The sequence below is a fragment of the Podarcis raffonei genome, chromosome 8, assembly GCF_027172205.1.
Source record: "Podarcis raffonei isolate rPodRaf1 chromosome 8, rPodRaf1.pri, whole genome shotgun sequence".
NCBI lineage: Eukaryota > Metazoa > Chordata > Lepidosauria > Squamata > Lacertidae > Podarcis > Podarcis raffonei.
Window position 1 is genome coordinate 59,171,310 of NC_070609.1, and position 18,164 is coordinate 59,189,473.

Below are 18,164 nucleotides of genomic sequence, written 5' to 3' on the forward strand. Positions count from 1 at the left end.
GTCCTAAAGTTTAAAGTGTCTTCTTAATTTCCTTTATTTTTGTGATCACTTTGCATTTTTATAGAGCAGTCAGCTGTGAAAGTGGTTAATGTGTAAAAGTCATTGTCCTTGAATAACACCACATTTGTTTTCAGAGACAAATCAGGAAGACAGCCTCGCTACAAGGACTTGTGAAGAAAACCTCTTTGCTAGGCCCCTGCAGCAAGTATAGTACCTGAATGTATGAGGAAATCATTTGGAAGCTACGCAGAAGAGACAAGATTAAACTTGCTTTACTTTGGCAGATGTTTTTGCTTGAGCTGTTTATTTTTTCCATTTTAAGTGAAGGACTTCACTTCTATTGGCATTCACCCATATCATTTCAGCAGCAAACTAAAATGCTTCTTGTTGAAGAGCACAAGAATATGGCAATAGCAAATACCAGGCAGAAGAATGTCTCTGTGGGTCTCTGTTGAATACATATGAGAAAACATGGGTCTGTGAGAAATATCTTCAAATTAACTAGGGATGGAGGAAAATGTATTTTTCTTTTGCATTGTAAAGTGAACCCCCCCTGACACGGGGACATTCCCAGGGGAACTGAAGGAAGCAGTGGTGTGTCCACTCTTAAAGAAAACTTCATTAGATCCCTTAGACCTATCCAATTACCGCCCAGTTTCAAATCTTCCATATCTGGTTAAGGTAACTGAGAGAGCGGTTGCCAAACAGCTTGGTAGGGTTCTGGAGGAAACATCGGCTTTAGATCCATTTCAGTCCGGTTTCTGTCCTGGTTTTGGGACCGAGACGGCTATGGTTGCCCTAACAGATGATCTCCGTAGACAACTGGATCGAGGCGGGTCAGGACTGGTGATCCTTTTAGATTTGTCAGCAGCCTTTGACATGGTCGATCATGATCTTCTGGACCACCGCCTTGCCGACATGGGGATATAGGGCATAGCCCGTAACTGGCTGTGCTCTTTTATCTCTGGTCGGGGACAGAGGGTGGCACTAGGGAGGGAAATGTCGTCGCGCCACCCCTTGGTGTGTGGAGTGCCGCAGGGCACAATTCTCTCCCCGATGCTTTTTAACATCTTTATGTGCCCCCTTGCCCAGATTATCCAGAGCTTTGGGCTGGGCTGTCACCAATATGCTGATGACACTCAGCTCTATCTGTTGATGGATGGCCACACTGACTCGGCCCCGAACACACTGACTAGATGCTTAGAAGCTGTGGCTAGATGGTTTCGTGGGAGCCGATTGAAACTAAATCCTTCAAAGACAGAGGTCCTATGGCTGGGTCGGGATGGCATGGGGATGAGGGACCAACTCCCTTCTCTTGCGGTGGCCCAATTAGTGCCACTGTCTTCTGTTAAGAGTTTGGGTGTAATCCTTGACGCCTCCCTTTCCATGGAGGCGCAAGTTACAGCAACAGCCAAGGCGACATTTTTCCACCTTCGCCGCATCAAGCAGTTGGTCCCTTACCTTTCCTGCCCCGACCTGGCCACAGTGATCCATGCGACGGTCATCTCCAGGCTTGACTACTGTAATTCGCTCTACGCAGGGCTGCCCTTGAAGCTGTCCCAGAAACTCCAGCGGGTGCAGAATGCTGCAGCGAGGCTCCTCACGGGGTCTCTGCCATGGGAGCATATTCATCCAGTGCTTTTCAAGCTGCACTGGCTCCCGGTGGAGTACATGGTCAGATTTAAGGTGCTGCTTTTGACCTTTAAAGCCCTTCACGGCCTAGGACCCTCGTACCTACAGGACCGCCTCTCCCGGTATGCCCCACGGAGAGCCTCAAGATCCATAAATAGCAACACCCTATTGGTCCCGGGCCCTAAGGAAGTTAGATTAGCTTCAACCAGAGCCAGGGTCTTTTCAACTCTGGCTCCGGCCTGGTGGAACACTCTGCCTCATGAGACCAGGGCCCTGCAGGATCTGATTTCTTTCCGCAGGGCCTGTAAGACAGAGTTGTTCCGCCTGGCCTTTGGCTTGGAACCAATTTGATTCCCTCCCTCTCTTTCTTTGTTCTTTTCCTTCTCCTCCCGTGAGGAGGCTAGATTTTAATATTTTAATGTTTAAATATTTTAATGTTGTATTTTAATTTTGTTTTTAAGTTATAATCATTCAACTTGTTTTTATTATTCCTTGTAAGCCGCTTGAGCCCGGCCTTGGCTGGGGAGGGCGGGGTATAAATAAAAATTATTATTATTATTATTACGTAATTTGCACTTGAACCAATGTATGAATTGAAACACAGCTATCCTTCAAAATTTACACTTCTCCAAATTTTGTGATGCAGTTCTCCAACCAAACAATATATGCAAAAATGTATAGATTGGAGGTTAATGTACATAAAACACGCTAGTGAAAATAACATACAAATTTGTACAAAAATAACATACAGTTTGCCTTTGTATTAGGGCAAACTGTTTACAAGAATGTTTATAAAAATTACATATAAAAATGTGTTTATTAGGAGAAATTTGCCCTGAAGTGTTGACTAATTTTCATGTGTTGTTTTTATTTTAAATTGTTACAGAAATGTGAAGAATGGATTTAAGATTGGAAAAATGAGAAATGTAGAGAAACAAAAGTGACAGGTTCATCCATCCCTAGTTACAACCTTTGCTTTGAGCTGGAAGCCTGTTTGAACAGTGTCTATGCTCTGAGTCTTTGGAATCTGTCCTGTGTGAACCAATTATGATACCATTTTGTGAATAGCATTGTGTGGAAATTTCAAAATGTAAAAACTAGGACACCCCAAAAGTTGTAGAAAATTGACTTGCCTAAGATCCAGGGCAAAGTGCCACCTTTTGGAAATTCCCCCCAGATGTCAATTCCGCCTTTGAAATCCCTGTAATGTCCAGGAAAATCCGGACGTATGGCAGCCCTGTGTAACATACTATATTTTGCAGAGTGTAGTTTGAGTATCTCCTTGATTCAGATAGTTGAAGCCATAAGAATTAACCCCATGGTTCTATATTTGACGACTCACCCAATTTATAACTTCCTTTCCCCTTGAGGCTTTGGAAGTGTGCTGTTTCCAGCAGGAGTTCATTTACAAACCTTGCCATTACAGACACTCTGGATTGCTAGTACTGTACAAAAGGCCATGCAGCCTCCCCACCCCCACCCCTGCAAGCATTCATAGGAAGCTGCCTTGTATTGAGTCTGGCCATCTAGCTCAGTATTGTCTACTCTGACTGGCAGCAGCTCTCCAGTTTCAGACAGGAGACATTCCTGGCCGAATCTGGAGGTGCCAAAGATTGAAAATGGGATGACCTGGATTCAGTGCAAATCCCCTACCATGGAACTATGGACCTTGCCCAAAGAGAGCAGGAGTGGAACCAATAACAATTTAATCACCAGGCTTTCAAGTTTTGTCTTTAAGGGCACTCAGCAAGGATTAGTTACCCCCTAACATCCCTAGGTTTGAGAGGGTGTGGGGCATTGCCTTCCCTGAGTTATGAAACGACCATTTTGATGTTGTATTGTTTCCATTTGTATGTTTTTGAGACAAAAAATATGGTGCTGCATGGGCGCCCAACAACACGTCTCTATGTGGCAAGCTTACCATATCAATATGTGACACTTATTCAAAATTGTCCCTTCGCATAATCTATTTTATTGTATGGCTCTTCTGTTTATTTTATTCTAACTTCAATAATGCACTCCATGTGGTCATTTCTAAAAATTATAGTCTTGTTTGTATGTTGTTGTTTTTGAAAACTGAATAAGCACCTCTTTTTTATAACATAAAATCCCCTAGCTAGAATCAAATGACTGAGGGGTGTAAAAAAAAGAAAAGAAAAAGTGTGCTCCTCCTGTTTCTTTTTTCTATCTTTGAGACCTCCAGATACTAAGCAGTCTATAAATGCACCTAATGATAATAACAATATGTATAGTAAAATGTGTTTATAATGGATAAATGGGACGCTTTTGAGCAGGCACTCAGGATGGCGCTGTTAACTGGTAATGTGCACGAATCTGAGAGAACTGTGGGAGTAGGGCTTGGGCCAAATGGAAAAGAAATAAGAGAATAAGTTGAATTATGTTTTTCTTTGCTGCCTTTGTAAATAGATGCTACTCCTTTTATTTTTAAGATATTGTATATTCAGTGTTGATATGATTTGCACAAGTATGATCCATGTGAGTTTGCCGAACATTTCTGAATTTTGAATAATAATAATAATCCAAAATTGAATATTAACTTTTTTTAAAAAAAATGTCGTCGTCGTCCCTTCCCCGTTTCTAATCCGTGCCTGCTTCTTTTATTTGATGTATTTCCCGCCTTTTCCTCCTCAGGCGTATCCCCTCCCCTTCTGCTCCATTAACCCCCCCCAAACCGTCACTGAGGCGACTCTCCCGCCCCCACCCTCGGCACCGTCTCTCATATCTAATTCCACCAATCCCAGAGTGAAAACGAGCCTTGTCATTTCATTAGCTCCGCCTCTTTACCTCTCGCAACTGATAAAGAGGTGTGGCTTTTGGCAGTAGGAAAACGGTTTCCTGTTTCGGCTTTGAAAAGCCTCCGTTGTGCCCGCGCGCGCGCACACGCACGCACGAGCGTCCCCAGGGTTTGGCAGTGGTCGGGCCGCCGGCGGAGCTTTGGAGGTCCAGCCCGCGCGCGCGCACAGAAGGGGAGGGAGGGGTGAGTGTGGGCAGGCGCGCGCGCGTGGCGGCGGCGGCGACTGCTACGGGCTGTGATTGGCGCGAGGGCTTAGTTCCATCCAGGTGGGAGGGGCGGCTCGCTCTCGGTCTCTCCCTGTGTCTCCTTTGCAAGCTGAGCAGTAAGCAGCATCTGCTGCTGTGCGCGAGACCAGGCAAGGAGCATGTCTGCAGGCAGGGCCAAGAAAGTGAAGATGGCCACCAAGTCCTGCCCAGAGTGCGACCAGCAGGTAAGGCTTTAGTAGTGTGAATAAGGAGATCGACCCGAAAACGTGGACCACGTCCTCCCTGGCTCAGGTTGTGGGTAAAGAAGGACTCATCGAAATGCCCCAAGTGCTTTTTCTCCATCCTGAGTTTAACAGCTTACCTTAAGCATCCAGGTGTGTTGCATTGCATTACATTGCATGCCCACATAGGCATGTCGAGGATGAGGATGGCACTCCTCCCCCCCTCCCCGCAAAAGGCTTAGCCTGAAATCCTGCACTGAATAAGTCTGTTACATTTGTAGAATGCATTTAAAAACAAATATTTTGCTTTACACCCCCCAAAGTATTTGCTGCAAATGTCATTGCATTGTATTGTTGGCAGCTGCAGTTCCTTGGCAAGAGGACAAGAGGAGGTTTGGATTGGTGATTTGTGAAGCTTTAAATAAAGGAATCCTGTGCTTTTAGCCCCTGCCCTATATAATTTTGTGGCGCTGCGAGTGTTCTGAATAAATACATTCAGTATGTTCTCTTGAAGAGTTATCTGGAAGAGGTGACAGATGGAAGAATAATAAGGCTGTTGAACTTGCAATATTAATATTTCCTGATGAACAGGATTAGGGATTGGCAATGCACTCCTATGCACGTCTGCTCAGAAGAATGTCTTACTGATTTAATCAGGGCATATTCCCAGGGAAGTATGTATAAGATTGCAGCCTTAGGAGCTGAAAATGAGACTGGAGACTTATGTACACTCATATATTGATTTTAGTCTTTTAAAAATACTGCTGTGCTACTTCCTGTAAATGATGGTGTTTGTTCTTGCCAATGTTTTGAGATTTTATCAGTCAAGTTTGACTCTGCTACTATTCCCTTCAAAAGATGTAGCAGAGGTTTTGAGGTGTTACAACTGTATGTAGCCCACTGCTGCCCTATTATGTTTGAGCTGGAAATATATACACACAGGTACTGTTGTGACCAGGTCACTCAGTGGCTAAACATCCTTACATTTGACACCTTGTGTTGCAGTTGAGAATCGGCTGTTCTTCATTCTGCTGGGTGAAAAGGTTCATGAAACTCAAATAATTATATACCCCACAGCATTGGTATGGTAAAAATTATTGTGTGTTTCATATCTTGTTGAAATAACACAGAAACTTTAATTATATTGAAGAAAGAAGCTTGTGTTTTTCTTTTTCCAATCCCCAGATGCTATATTTAATTGTCATTTTCCTCTGTCCTTAATCTGTTTTGTTTGAGGAGATTCTTAGTGCAATTTTCTCCTTAAAACTGAGATTATAAAATACTGGAAGTTGCCTTGGTGGGGGTCAATACTAGCAGAACACTGTTGTTGACTCTTAGAAATGTTATGTCTGTGGACAGAGCTGGTACATGTTGCTGCCACTATGACCTTTTATTTACTGATTTATTAATTTCAATCTTTCATTTTCCCCAAGTTGCTCAGGGGTGCCATGAGCGCCCCCCCCATTTAATCCTCACAACAACCCTGTGAAGTAGGTTATGCTGAGCGAGACTGACTGGTCCAAGCTCATCCACAGCTCAGTAGGGATTTGTCTTGGGGCTCCCTGGTTTCTCTATTGGGCACATTAATTACTGTTGATTGGATTATGGTAGCATTCGTCTTTTAAGCTTCAAGTTGATTTAGTTGATCTGAGTAGGCCCAGAATCTCTCAAGCTCAAATCTGTTGGATCAATTCGTCTCCCCACAATGCTTAATGGGTTTAAGCTGGGTTTGAAACTACTTAACTAGCTTTAGCTCCACACTTCATGTGACAAACATGTTGCTGCATGTAAACTGGGTGTTTACTGTAGCAAACATGTAAAGTGTGGGTGACGCGTCTTTGAAGGCCTCAATATGCCCTTTGGGGAAATCCATCTCAGTCAGGTTTCCTAGATGCTCCCTTTCTCCCCCAGTTTATGCGTATGCTTTAGGAATCACCACCGTATGTGCAACAGATACATTTTCCATGTAAAGTGTGGAGCTGCTTTTAATTATGGCATTTTCCTGACGCAACTTCTCAATGCTACGCAGTTCCTCACAAACCAAGGGTTCCTATTTTGTCAGATGGGTGTATTCTATGCAGCATGGAAAAGTTATTCTGAGAGTACAAGTTTGTAAGTAGCTTATGGGATGTCTTGTGGCCCTATAAGGCCTTGTTTCGCTTGCCCCAGTGAGAATCTGCTCAGAGTTTATTTTACCCTCTAAGACTCCTGCATCGCAAACAGCTGTCTCTGGATATGTTGGAGTTTATGCAGTTGTGTCTGGCGTCCGTGTCTTGATCTTCAACCTTGTGAAAGCAGGCCAACTCGGTTTCCTTTTTTCCCATCCTAGAGATTGCCTTTGGAAGGAGTTTGCTCTGTGCAATCTGTCCTTACCACCCAAGAAGGAGCCTGACTCAATTGTGGGGGATTCTGCATAGCTATTGCTGTCTCTGCCTGTGCTCCAGTTCTTTCCATATGCTCCATTCACTCTTACCACACTTTTTCGTGTTCTGAGGGGGTTTGCTGAATGTGTAATAGGGAGGTAGTCATCGTGCTCTGGCAGAGTTGTGCCGAATAAATCGCCCCCCCCCCCCCACAAGGCCTAGTGGCACACAGCTGTGAAGAATCAGAAACTAAAAAAAGAAAGAGAGCTTATTATAAAACAGCTTCTGATCTTTAGCATTTAAACACACCACCCGGCCAGCTTGCTGCTTAGTCATTTCACGGCTGTAATTTTTTAATATTACGTACATGCTGTGTTGTGTTAGTGCCCTGATAAAAGGGCTTGTGGCGGCACCTCAGTTTGACAATCTCTCAGCCTAACCTGCCTAACAGGAGAGACCCCATTGCCCTCACGGAGATACAATTCTCAAGAGTGGATTAAGAAGCACCCCTTCTCCCTAGGGAATTGTAGCTCTGTGAGGTTGAATAAGGGTCTCCTAACCTGGAGGTTAGTGCCAGAGCTTGGCTAACTATAGCCAGGCTACTGCTGTCCAGGTGGGGTTGCAAGCTGGTGCATGAACTCAATTGGTGAAAGGTATCCAACATCACCAGGACCTCCATAACAAAGCTGGATCAGAGACTGCGTTCCTGATCCTTGACAGGATTGCAGCCCCATCGAAAACAGGTTGGACAGATGAACCATCTCTTGACAGCACATCAGGACAAATACTAAAAGGAAGTACTTCTTCATGCAGCACATTGTTAAACTGTGGAAGTCCCACAGGAGGTGGTGATGGCCACAACCTTGAATGGCTTAAAAGAGAATTAGGCAAATAAATTCATGGAGAAGAGGGCTCCCAGTGTCTACTGGCCATGATGCCGTGCTGCCACAGTTGGCAGCAGTAATGCGTCCGAAGGCTAGTTGCCGGAAACAACAGGAAGAGAGTGTGCTTGAAGGTTTCCCAAAAGAGGCACCTGGCTGGCCACTATGAGAATAGGATGCTGGACTAGATGGGCCATTGGCCTGATCCAGAAGACTGTTCTTATGTTCTTTGTTGTCAGGGTGAGCTTTAATTTATTGGCTGACATCCAGTCCACAACTGATTCTGAGAATGACTCGGCACTTCCTCACATGAATGTGAGAGAAAGGGGAGGGAATTCTGAAAATATTAATGCCGTCCACCTTCAGAAGACATCTCATTCTGTGGTTGTAAAAAGTGGGAGGGGGATGCCAGAGAGCTGAACTCTAGTCTTTTAGTATCATATTCTGAAAAGGGCCCTCCAGAGAGGTGGAAGATCACTCAAACACTGTTTTTTCAACTCCCTATTCAGAGGGTCAAATCTAAACGAGTAATATCCGGAGTAGGCCCATTGAAGTCGGTGAATGCAAGTTAGTCACGGCCAGGTAGCTCAGTTGGTAGAACATGAGACTTAATCTCAGGGCAGTGGGTTCCAGCCCCATGTTGGGTGAAAGATTCCTGCATTGCAGAGGGTTGGACTAGATGATTCTTGTGGTCCTTTCCAACTCTATGATTCTTTGGTTAATTTCAGTAGGTCTCCTCTTAGTAGGACTAATATTGGATGAAAACCAGAGAGCTTATACTGAAGGGTGCCATGGCTGATGTTATCAGAAGCCTCTGAGAGATCCAGGAAAATTAGCAGGGCACACTCCTGCTGGTTAACACATTGTCCTGCTGGTTAGCAAGTCATCAGTCAGGGTGTCCAAGATGGCTTCTGTATTGAAACTAGGCCAAGCTGAAACAGATCCAAATTAACAGTTGCATCCAGGAGTGCCTGGAGTTGTGTGCATCTTCTTAATTCTGACAGTCTGCTGCTGTTTGGAGGAGGCTGCTAGTCTTTGCATTTCCAATAATTAGGTTTTTACATCAAGGCTGATTTCAGCATGCCTCTGCTTTGAGTGAAGGCTTCCCATTGACATTTACAATAATCTAATGCAAATCTTTCAAGCTGCCACCCTAAACAGGCGTGCCTAGGTGTAAGACCCACTGGAAGAAGAGGTCCTTGTTTCTGAATGAGCATGTTTAGGATTGTACTGTGGTGCCGTTACCTTTTTTTAGCTTTATACAGTTAGGTTTTGTGGCCTGGCCTCTTTCATGCTTTAAGTCTGCAGGCCTTTGCTGACACTGACAAGTTCAGCTAAGCATGACATAGTTTCCTGAGCTAAACAAGTTAAATTCTCATCTTTTGGGCCCAGGACAAAAGCAAAAATCGCAGAGAATCTTCTGTGCCATAAATGTGTTTTTGAGGAGTTTGGGTTTTATTTGTTTTCATACGGTCCTTCACTAATTATTTTGAATTTGTAGGTTAATATTTACAGCTACTCAGAGTGTCTTTTCTCAAGTTCTTTGGTGGAAACTTTGGGGGTCCTTACCAAAGGGAGAAAAGTCTGATTTGTATGAGTTCTCTATGAGATGCTGACATACAGATTTGGGTAGGAATATAAATTGGCTGTTGAATAGAGTGCCTCTGATGAAATGTTAACAAAAGTAGCACCCATTTTTAATCCTCCGCCACATGTAAAAAAGCACATTCCTCAGGTTGCAATCCTTTACTTTTCTTAGCCTGAGGACTGCATTCTGGGCAACTTTCTGAAGGCCATATGCCAGTGGTAGCCCGAGCCAGAGGCAAAAGTGGGCGGAACCAGAAATGTGAATTCTACCTTTCTACAATACGCTGTACAACCTACAATAGGTTTTGACACACACATGTTCCTCTGTCTCTTCCATGCGGACAAGGCCCGAGACGGAGTTTAAGGACCTATTCCAGCCAGGCAAAGACACTTGAGGTGTGAAGCCTAGAGGAGCCAGATTAAGAGACATGAGGGCCACATCCAGATTAAGAGACTTGAGGCTCTCCACCTCTGCTGCACGTATTTAACTGGGTTGATTGCCAAGCCCACTGGTGTGAGAAGACACATCCAACAAATGTGGGTTCGGACAGAGCACCACTCTCCACATTATATCAAAATGCACAGAAGGCCATTCACGCGTGGGGATCTCTTGAGAGAGTGGCAAATGTGTTTTGTGTCTTCTGTATGATGACAGAAGCTTTAATATTAGTCGGGTGCTTAACCATAGCTGCATGCTAGGCTGTAATCAAAACTAGCCAATGCAACCGAAAGAACTGCAGGGTGTTAACTTAAAAGGGGTTGCTGACGTTTTCCTGGAAATGGCAGAATAGACGGTTGACGATTAAGGAATCTGTGTTTCCACTGAAGCGAGCCTTTTTGTATGCAAGCATAGATCGCTTCATGAGCAATGGAACTCCTTCCTTTCTCTGAATAGCAACTTTGTGCTGCCTCGGAAACTGCTTCTGAAAATTGTTGTGGGGGTGGGACGCATCTTCCTGTTTTCTTCACTGGATGTGGAAGCTCCATGACTTCTGGCTCTTGCAAGGGAAGCAGCAGTAATAAATACCACTGCAGTCTTAAGATTGCGTGTGAGTGGTGTTCTGGAAGAATGCCTTTCTCATTTTTGTTTTTCAAATGGGCTTATTCATAAAAATTACGTGAATGAGATTATCAATGAAGGTTGCCTTGGGGTTTTTTGATCCAATTCATTACCTCCAAGTGCATCATGAATGGGGCCCATTGTGAATAACGCAGAGCCTTGGCAGATAATGCACGACCCAGGAAGAGCAATAATCTGCTGTATGAGGGCTGTCTGCTCGTAAACTTGCATCTGCATGTGGGGTTGCACAGGAAATGGAGCCCTACCTCTGGTGGCACTAATAACTCAGTGTGATGCATACAGTAGGAATATTCTTGCCCCTTTTCAAAGAAATGCAGAGGCTGAATACCATTTGTTCTTCTAATATTAGCTCATGAAAGGGAAACCCATGTGTGGTTGGGACAGCTTCAAGGTTTCATTCTAATTTAGCCTGGGTCTATGCTGTTTTAGCAAAGCTATCTGAAAGACCATGTTTTTAATGAAAGGGGTACTGTTGTTATAATATGTATTTTTAATCAATATTCTTAATATATTGTTTTAAATCCATTACTGCTTAATTACTTTTTCTTTGTTTTAGCGGTTTCCATTTTATCTCTGTTTTCGTACTTTTTGCCTGTAAGCCGCCTTCAGCCCTGGTCTGGGGAAAGGGCATGGTATAAATAAATATAATAAAAATTAAAATTTATCGGGACTAACTGCAGGCACAATGACGAGCGCTATGGCAGCTGGCAGGCGTAGATTCGCGATGTGCTCGTTGTGCCAGACGTAGAACACGTAATCAATACCTGGCCTGTTAGTAACAGGTGTGATAACTGGGCAGCAGGTCCTTCTGCCACGATGCTGTTTTGTTAACATTTCCCGTGGCACAACCTCTTTATTGCACGGTTCGTTTATCGTTAAGATAATGACATTATGAATCAGAATGAGTTGAGTAGATCATTTACAGTGGAATCCCACGCTTGGGAACATGGGGGGAGGTTGCCTTACATTTTGAACCGGGCCATTGGTCCATCTAGCTCAGGATGGTCTACACTGAGTAGCAGCAACAGCTGTCCAGAGTTTCAGATGGAGGACATTCCCAGCCATACCTGGAGATGCCAGGGATCGAACTTGAGGCCTCCTTCATTCAAAGTGGATGCTTGGCCACTGATCTCACAGCCTTTGCCCATGTCTACTCAGAAGGAAGTCCCACTGAGTTCAATATGGCTTACTCTCAGGAAAGTGGAGTTGTAACCTTAAACTCCCCAAGTATCAGTATCACCAACAGGTATTCTGCACAAACCACAGATGATGTCATATAATTGTTCCTTGGACTGTGTAGCCATAGATGGTAGTTGAACATTGGAGCGTTCACCCATTAAAAAAAATTGAAGAGATTGTCTCCTCCCCGCCCCGCCCCCCCCCCGCCAGCCAGCCTTCCCCAAACTGTTGTAATCCAGATATTGTTGGGTGAAAGCTCTCATCAGTCACAGCCAGCATGGCCAATGGTCATGGTCAATGGGGGCTGGAGTAAGCATTTGGACCACACATAATTGCACTCTAAAATATATGGGGGAAATTGCTATAGCTCAGTGCTAGTGCATAATCCTTGCACGGTAAAGATCCTGGGTTCAGTTCCTAGCATATGGCTGCCTGAATCCCCGGAGAGCTGCTGACAGTCAGTATATAGACAAGGCTGTGCTAGATAAGGACCTAAGAGGCTCCTGGATCAGACCAGTGGCCCATCTAGTCCAACATCCTGTTCTCACAGTGGCCAACCAAGTAGGAGTTAAGCACAAGAGTGTCCTTCCCTCCCGTGGTTTCCAGCAACTGGTATTCAAAAGCATTTCTGCTACTGTGGGGGGCAGAGCAGAGTCATTATGGGCCGGTAGCCGTCAATAGCCTTTTCCTGCATGAATTTGTCTAGTCCTCTTTTGAAGCCATGCAAGTTGGTGGCCGTCCCTGCCTCCTGTGGGAGTGAGTGTTGCGTGAAGAAGTACTTTCTTTGATCAGTAATGGATTTTCCAACAGATGGACCCATGGCCTCACTCAGTGTAAGGCAACTTCTCATGTTCCTGTGTAAAGCAGTGCAGACCTGGGGCAGTTTTTAACCTGATATTTGTCAGTTCTTTTGAAATGTAGTCATTTTCTCTTTTGTCTCTCTTCCAGGTTCCTGTTGCATGCAAATCCTGTCCGTGTGGCTATATATTTATCAGTCGAAAACTCTTGCATGCTAAACGTTCTGAAAGGCTGCCGTCCTCAGGTACTTTTCTATTTGATGGCTTTGCTTAGATTGCCGTGGTTTTAAAAGAGTACAGCTGAAGGGGAAGGATTAAGTAGTGTCCCCACCCCCCAGGATATCCCTGGGTGCCAGCTTCCACTGCTGGTTCCTGGCACAGACCAAGACTGCTATACATCTCTGCTATATAATGTTTTGTTCAGGTGCTGTAATGGGTATTCTGCTGCTGACATATCAGTTGGGCAAAATGTGGGTTTTCTTTTGACACAGAGGTTCAGAAATGTTTTCTGCCTCTGGCTTTGTTTACCCAACCCTTTCCCTACCTCCTTCCTTTACTTTCTTCTCTATCTCTTGTACTCCTTTTCATTTATGCCAAATCCTGCCTGTTTGATGAGTTCTCTTTCTTTCTTTCTTTCTTTCTTTCTTTCTTTCTTTCCAGCCTTTTGATTTTTAACCAGTTTCCGTCAACCTGTTGCCCTTCAGATGCTTTAGACTGCATTTCCCATCAGCCTTCTGATGGGAATTGTAGTTCTAAGCATTTGGAGGGTGCCACCAGCTTGGCAAAAGCTGCTCTTACTTCCTGTACACCTCCGCTCCTGTTTTCTTTCTGGTTCAGCAATTTGGGTATTATTAATTGTGCAGATTGTGGCAAGAAAAAGGCGAAACTGTTTGGTTACGTGATCTTTTGAAGCATTGAATTTGGAAAGAAAAGCATCCCTGGTTATAGAGGCAATTTCATTTTGACATTTATGCTTTGTGAATAATATCTCTTTAAAAAAAAGCTGGGTGAAGAGGCTGGGGTGGTGCAGATAAACGCTATGGTGGAGTCAAAGGGCTCACATTGAGCAATGTCAGAGAAGTAGATCTTAAAATGTACAGTATCATAATAATGGTGGTGATAATGTGTTGAAACAGAAAGCAGAAGTGAAGCTAAGAGGAGACGGACAGAGAGAGTCACAAGAGAGAGGATAAACTCCGTGGTAAATAAAGATTTAGAAAACAGGAGAAGATCCAGATCAAACAGCCATTCGGATCACAGTAGAAGAGGAAGAGGACGACCAAAGACCACCTCAGCGAAAAAACACGAGGAGGAAAGAGGTATAAAAGGCAGAGAGCTGCTGCTTGCTGATCTTAGCATGCTGTAGAGGCCACAAGCATATGAGGGTCTGTGAGTTTCTTTCCCCCACACACACGAGGAAGAAGGGGAGGGGAGCTTCGTTTTTGCCTTTGTGATGATTTCCTCGTTTTGGTCGAACGGACTGGGGAGTGTTGTGGTAGGGAAGGCAAACATCCTTCCTTCTGAGGAAATTAGAGTTGTTTTATAAGCTATGCTTACAGGGCTGCCTTGTGAACCTACCCAGCCTTTGCTTCTGAGGCTGCCTCTTACTTGCAGAGATAATCACTGGGTGGGAAATGGAAGAGGTCAAAACATCAAACACCCCATCACATTTCCAGTGTCAAATCTAGATTGGGCAGGTCAGGGAGTGGGGGAGCAGGATACTGTCACCAGCCTCATGTGAGGCACGATGCAAAGTCACATTATTAGCACAGGGCAGGATCCTGGTGGCCACAGCAAACCGCCAGTCAGAATAGTGGACCGCTGAGGATCAAGCTTAAACACTGATGTGGTTTGCCAGTGGTAAACTGTGGTTTGTCGTGAATGAGACAGCCTGCTTGTGCCACTGTGGCTGTTTTGCTCTTCCTCAAGTCCTACTGCTGCCACCACACTAGCCATGGTTTGGCTTAGTGTTTCATTCAAACCTGGGCTCATGGCTTGTCTCATTCTGAACAAACCATGTTTTTTCCTTGGCATGTTCCAAACAAACCACAAGCCTGGGTTCAGATGCATTGCTAAGCTAGGCCGCGTCTTAACTCATAGCGCAGCAGGAGTGGGAGAGGAGTGAAGCAGCTACAGTCGTCGCCCTGTGCACCCTGCATACATGTCCGTCTATGGTAAGCCATAGTTTGGCTTACAGTGGCATGCAAATGAAGTCATTATGATGATTATAAAATCAAGGCAGTCCCAGCTGTCATAATTTGCCATGGGGAGCTCCCATTGTGAGTGCAGTAAGTAGGACAAATAAAAGAAAGCCTGCTAAGAAATTGCTGAGTTACAGCACTTCAAAGATTTCTGACTTGAAGTGCAGTTTATAATATATCCTGCCCCCTCCCCCCGGCCACCTAAAACATACCTCCTAGCTTTTCCTTTCTTCAGGTTTAGGTTGTCTCAAAAATTACAGGGGTCTGTTTTGGTAAAATTTCTGTTTTTCTTTAACTACTTGGTTCATTAAAGTAATGTTTGTTCTCATTTCTGAAAAGTTGGCTCATAAATTAAGGGGATCTTGGCGTGTAACTAAACATATGGATTCTGCCTCTCTTTGGCAACTGTGTTTCTTAAGACAGGCCGATCATGAGTGTTCATAACAGTTGTTTTGTCTTTTCTGTATATCTGGTTGGTTTTTTAATCCAATGTGTAGTCTCTTGAGAATGTACTTTATTTTATGAGATAATGGCTGTGAACCCCGTTTGTTTTGTACAGTTTTTTAATTTTAAAAATAGTTCATATTTCTTACTTGATTGTTACTTTCACTTCATAATAAAGCCTTGAAAATTATATATTAAAAATACCTGACACATTAATGCCATTAACTGTTAAAACCTCCTTTTTCATGGTGTATACATTTGAGTCACAATCTTTTCATTTTATCTCTATGAGACATGGCTGTATATAACTAGAATTACTGAAATGACCTAAACTAGGGTCATTCTTTTATAGGAAGGTATCTGTCTTCACATAATCTTCATATTGGCAAAGTGCACAGCATAATTAATTGCATGGCTTAAATCAACAGAGCGATTATTGACCGCTGTCAGGTTTTATACAAACCGTTTTTCTTCATGGGGGGAATGTGGCTAAATATATTTAGACCAACACAGCAAAAGAGTGTTCGTCTGCGTGTCCAATTCCTGCTTTTTAAAAGTAGCTGAAATAATACTTGGCTCATGCAATGCCTTTTCTTTCTCTGCAGAGAAACAAGAGAAAGAAGTTGACATGTATGCAAACCTATCTGACGAAAAGGCTTTCGTATTTTCCGTGGCCTTGGCAGAAATAAACAGAAAAATAATCAACCAGAGGCTTATTCTGTGATTGCCTGGCCCAGGACCTATGCATGCTATGGTGTTTAAGCCAGGCAGTGGATTTCGAACTGTCGGTGGCCTCTAAAGCAAGGAATGCCGCTGTCTGCCTTAGTGAAGGCTGTATGTCTCTTTTCCTTGCTGACCTTCTGCTGCGGCTGCTGCTGTTTGGATTATGCAGACTTCTTGTTCCAGCTAATTGTCAAGAAGGAAGACGACTAGCACTTTGCTTGGGGGGGGGGGAGAAATCAAAATCTGATGAACGTGGCATCTTGAAGAACTCAACAGAGTTGTTAAAAACTGTTCTTTTGAACACTTCTGCAATTAAAATGCAATGTTTTAATTAATTTAAATCTCCTTCACCATAGAGTTCAGATTTTGCAGCTTTATTGAAGCTTACATGTACATAGTTAAGCTAACTTCTTAATAAATCAATATTCTGGTGTTTGTTTTTATTAATCTGCTGAATTGATCTGGGAGCCATAGCGTGTTTTTACTTCCGGTTTAAGAGAGTCTGAATAAACGCTTCTTAAGTCAGCGTACAGATCATTTGTGCACAGAGCAGAAGTGTGATATATGGGCAATAAAGTGAATATCAATTATTCCTCTTTTTTTCCAGAAGCATTGATGCATTTGTGTTGGACTGTCACCCCTTTAATCTCAGCTGCAGAATCAAACTAGTTTGATTAATATGCATACATCTACATGTGACGAAAACAGCAGCTTTGAAGCGTGGGGGGGGGGGGGGACGGGGACCGACGACAACCCATACTTTTGCTGTAAGACTAAAAGGGTTTTTAACAGGGAAGACCTGAAATCTTGCTAGGAAATCTTCCGGAAGGGGATTGTATAGATTCCATGTTGGGCTGTTTTTTCCCTAGAGATGATTTGCACTTGTGCAAACCTTGTTTGTTTTATTTATAGAAGTATTTCCATAGCTTATCTGCAGGTGGTCCCATTTTGGATACATTGTCAACAACACTCATACTTGGACATTGAAAATAGAGGGAGCCAGCTGGGCCTGCAAAAAAAGGCAACAGTATGGAGTGCTGTTTCTAGCCGGCTAGCAGACACACTGCCCTTTTCCAGGACACTCTGTTACATCCCCTCTTAATTTTATGCCTGCCCCCTCCAACAGTCATTCCATGGCCACTGAGCTTGCTCAGAGCCCACAGCCTGGGGCCGCCACAATTCCGTCAGAGGCCAAGTTTGGGCCGTGAGCCACCTACTGGTTCAATCCTGGTACTGCCAGTGCATTTAGCTTACTTGAAATGCTTTCCTTTTGCATGCTGATGATAAGAATTCCTTTTTCCAGGGGGCATCATGGACCCTTGCGACTGAGTGGGCTAAGTGAGTGCCTTGAAGGGCTTTCTAATGAGGATAAGCAGAACAGCCCACTAAAAGCTGTTGACAGTCGAATGGAGAAAACAAAATTCCCAACATCTTTCAGAATGCAATTATATATATATATATATATATATATATATATATATATATATATATATATGAAGATCTCCTTTAAAAAAATGGAAACAAATTTCTTTGGTAAAGCATATATCTTGTCTTTTGGGAAACCCTCTCAAGAAACCAACCTCTGCGCAGGGAAAAAAATAAGCTGTTGCCTCTTTAATTTCAAATGCGATTAAAAATAACTCTCGACTTCACTGGAAAATCATTTCACTTCCTGCAAGCAAAGCCTATAATTTATAACATTGTGGGGAGCCTTTGTTTCTGTTGTGTGGTTTCTCTCACCGCCCCTTACCTTCCTGCCCAGTTCTCTAGCTCTTCAAATTGTAGGCTGTGCCTCTACATTTTTAATTCGTTGTGCATGGAGAACATTGGCGCTGAGTTGTCTTTGAGCCCTTGAAAGCTGGAGTTGGAAAGCTGGACTTCGGGTGCTTATTTACAGCAAGCGCACAAGCTTGCCATTGCTTTAAGTACTTGAGGCCAGGAGCAATTATGGAAATAGGATTGTAGAACTAATAAGATGTGTGTCTCTCCCTACCCCCCCCCCCCCAAACCAATACCCATATGGACAACTTGGAA

At 43.8% G+C, this 18,164-nt stretch overlaps 1 protein-coding gene and 1 long non-coding RNA gene across 2 annotated transcripts; one reads left to right on the top strand and one right to left on the bottom strand.

Moving 5' to 3' along the window:
- Positions 1-254: 254 nt before the first annotated feature.
- Positions 255-4,566, bottom strand: LOC128419491 (uncharacterized). Its single transcript, XR_008331861.1, has 2 exons — positions 4,438-4,566; positions 255-448 (listed from the first exon to the last, which is right to left on the bottom strand). It is a non-coding gene; the product is annotated as an uncharacterized LOC128419491 (long non-coding RNA).
- A 73-nt stretch (positions 4,567-4,639) lies between these two features.
- Positions 4,640-16,573, top strand: C8H16orf87 (chromosome 8 C16orf87 homolog). Its single transcript, XM_053400240.1, has 4 exons — positions 4,640-4,877; positions 12,914-13,007; positions 13,899-14,081; positions 16,013-16,573. Exons 1-4 carry the CDS (start codon positions 4,812-4,814, stop codon positions 16,129-16,131), a joined length of 462 nt encoding a protein of 153 aa, XP_053256215.1. The 5' UTR covers positions 4,640-4,811; the 3' UTR covers positions 16,132-16,573.
- Positions 16,574-18,164: the final 1,591 nt, after the last annotated feature.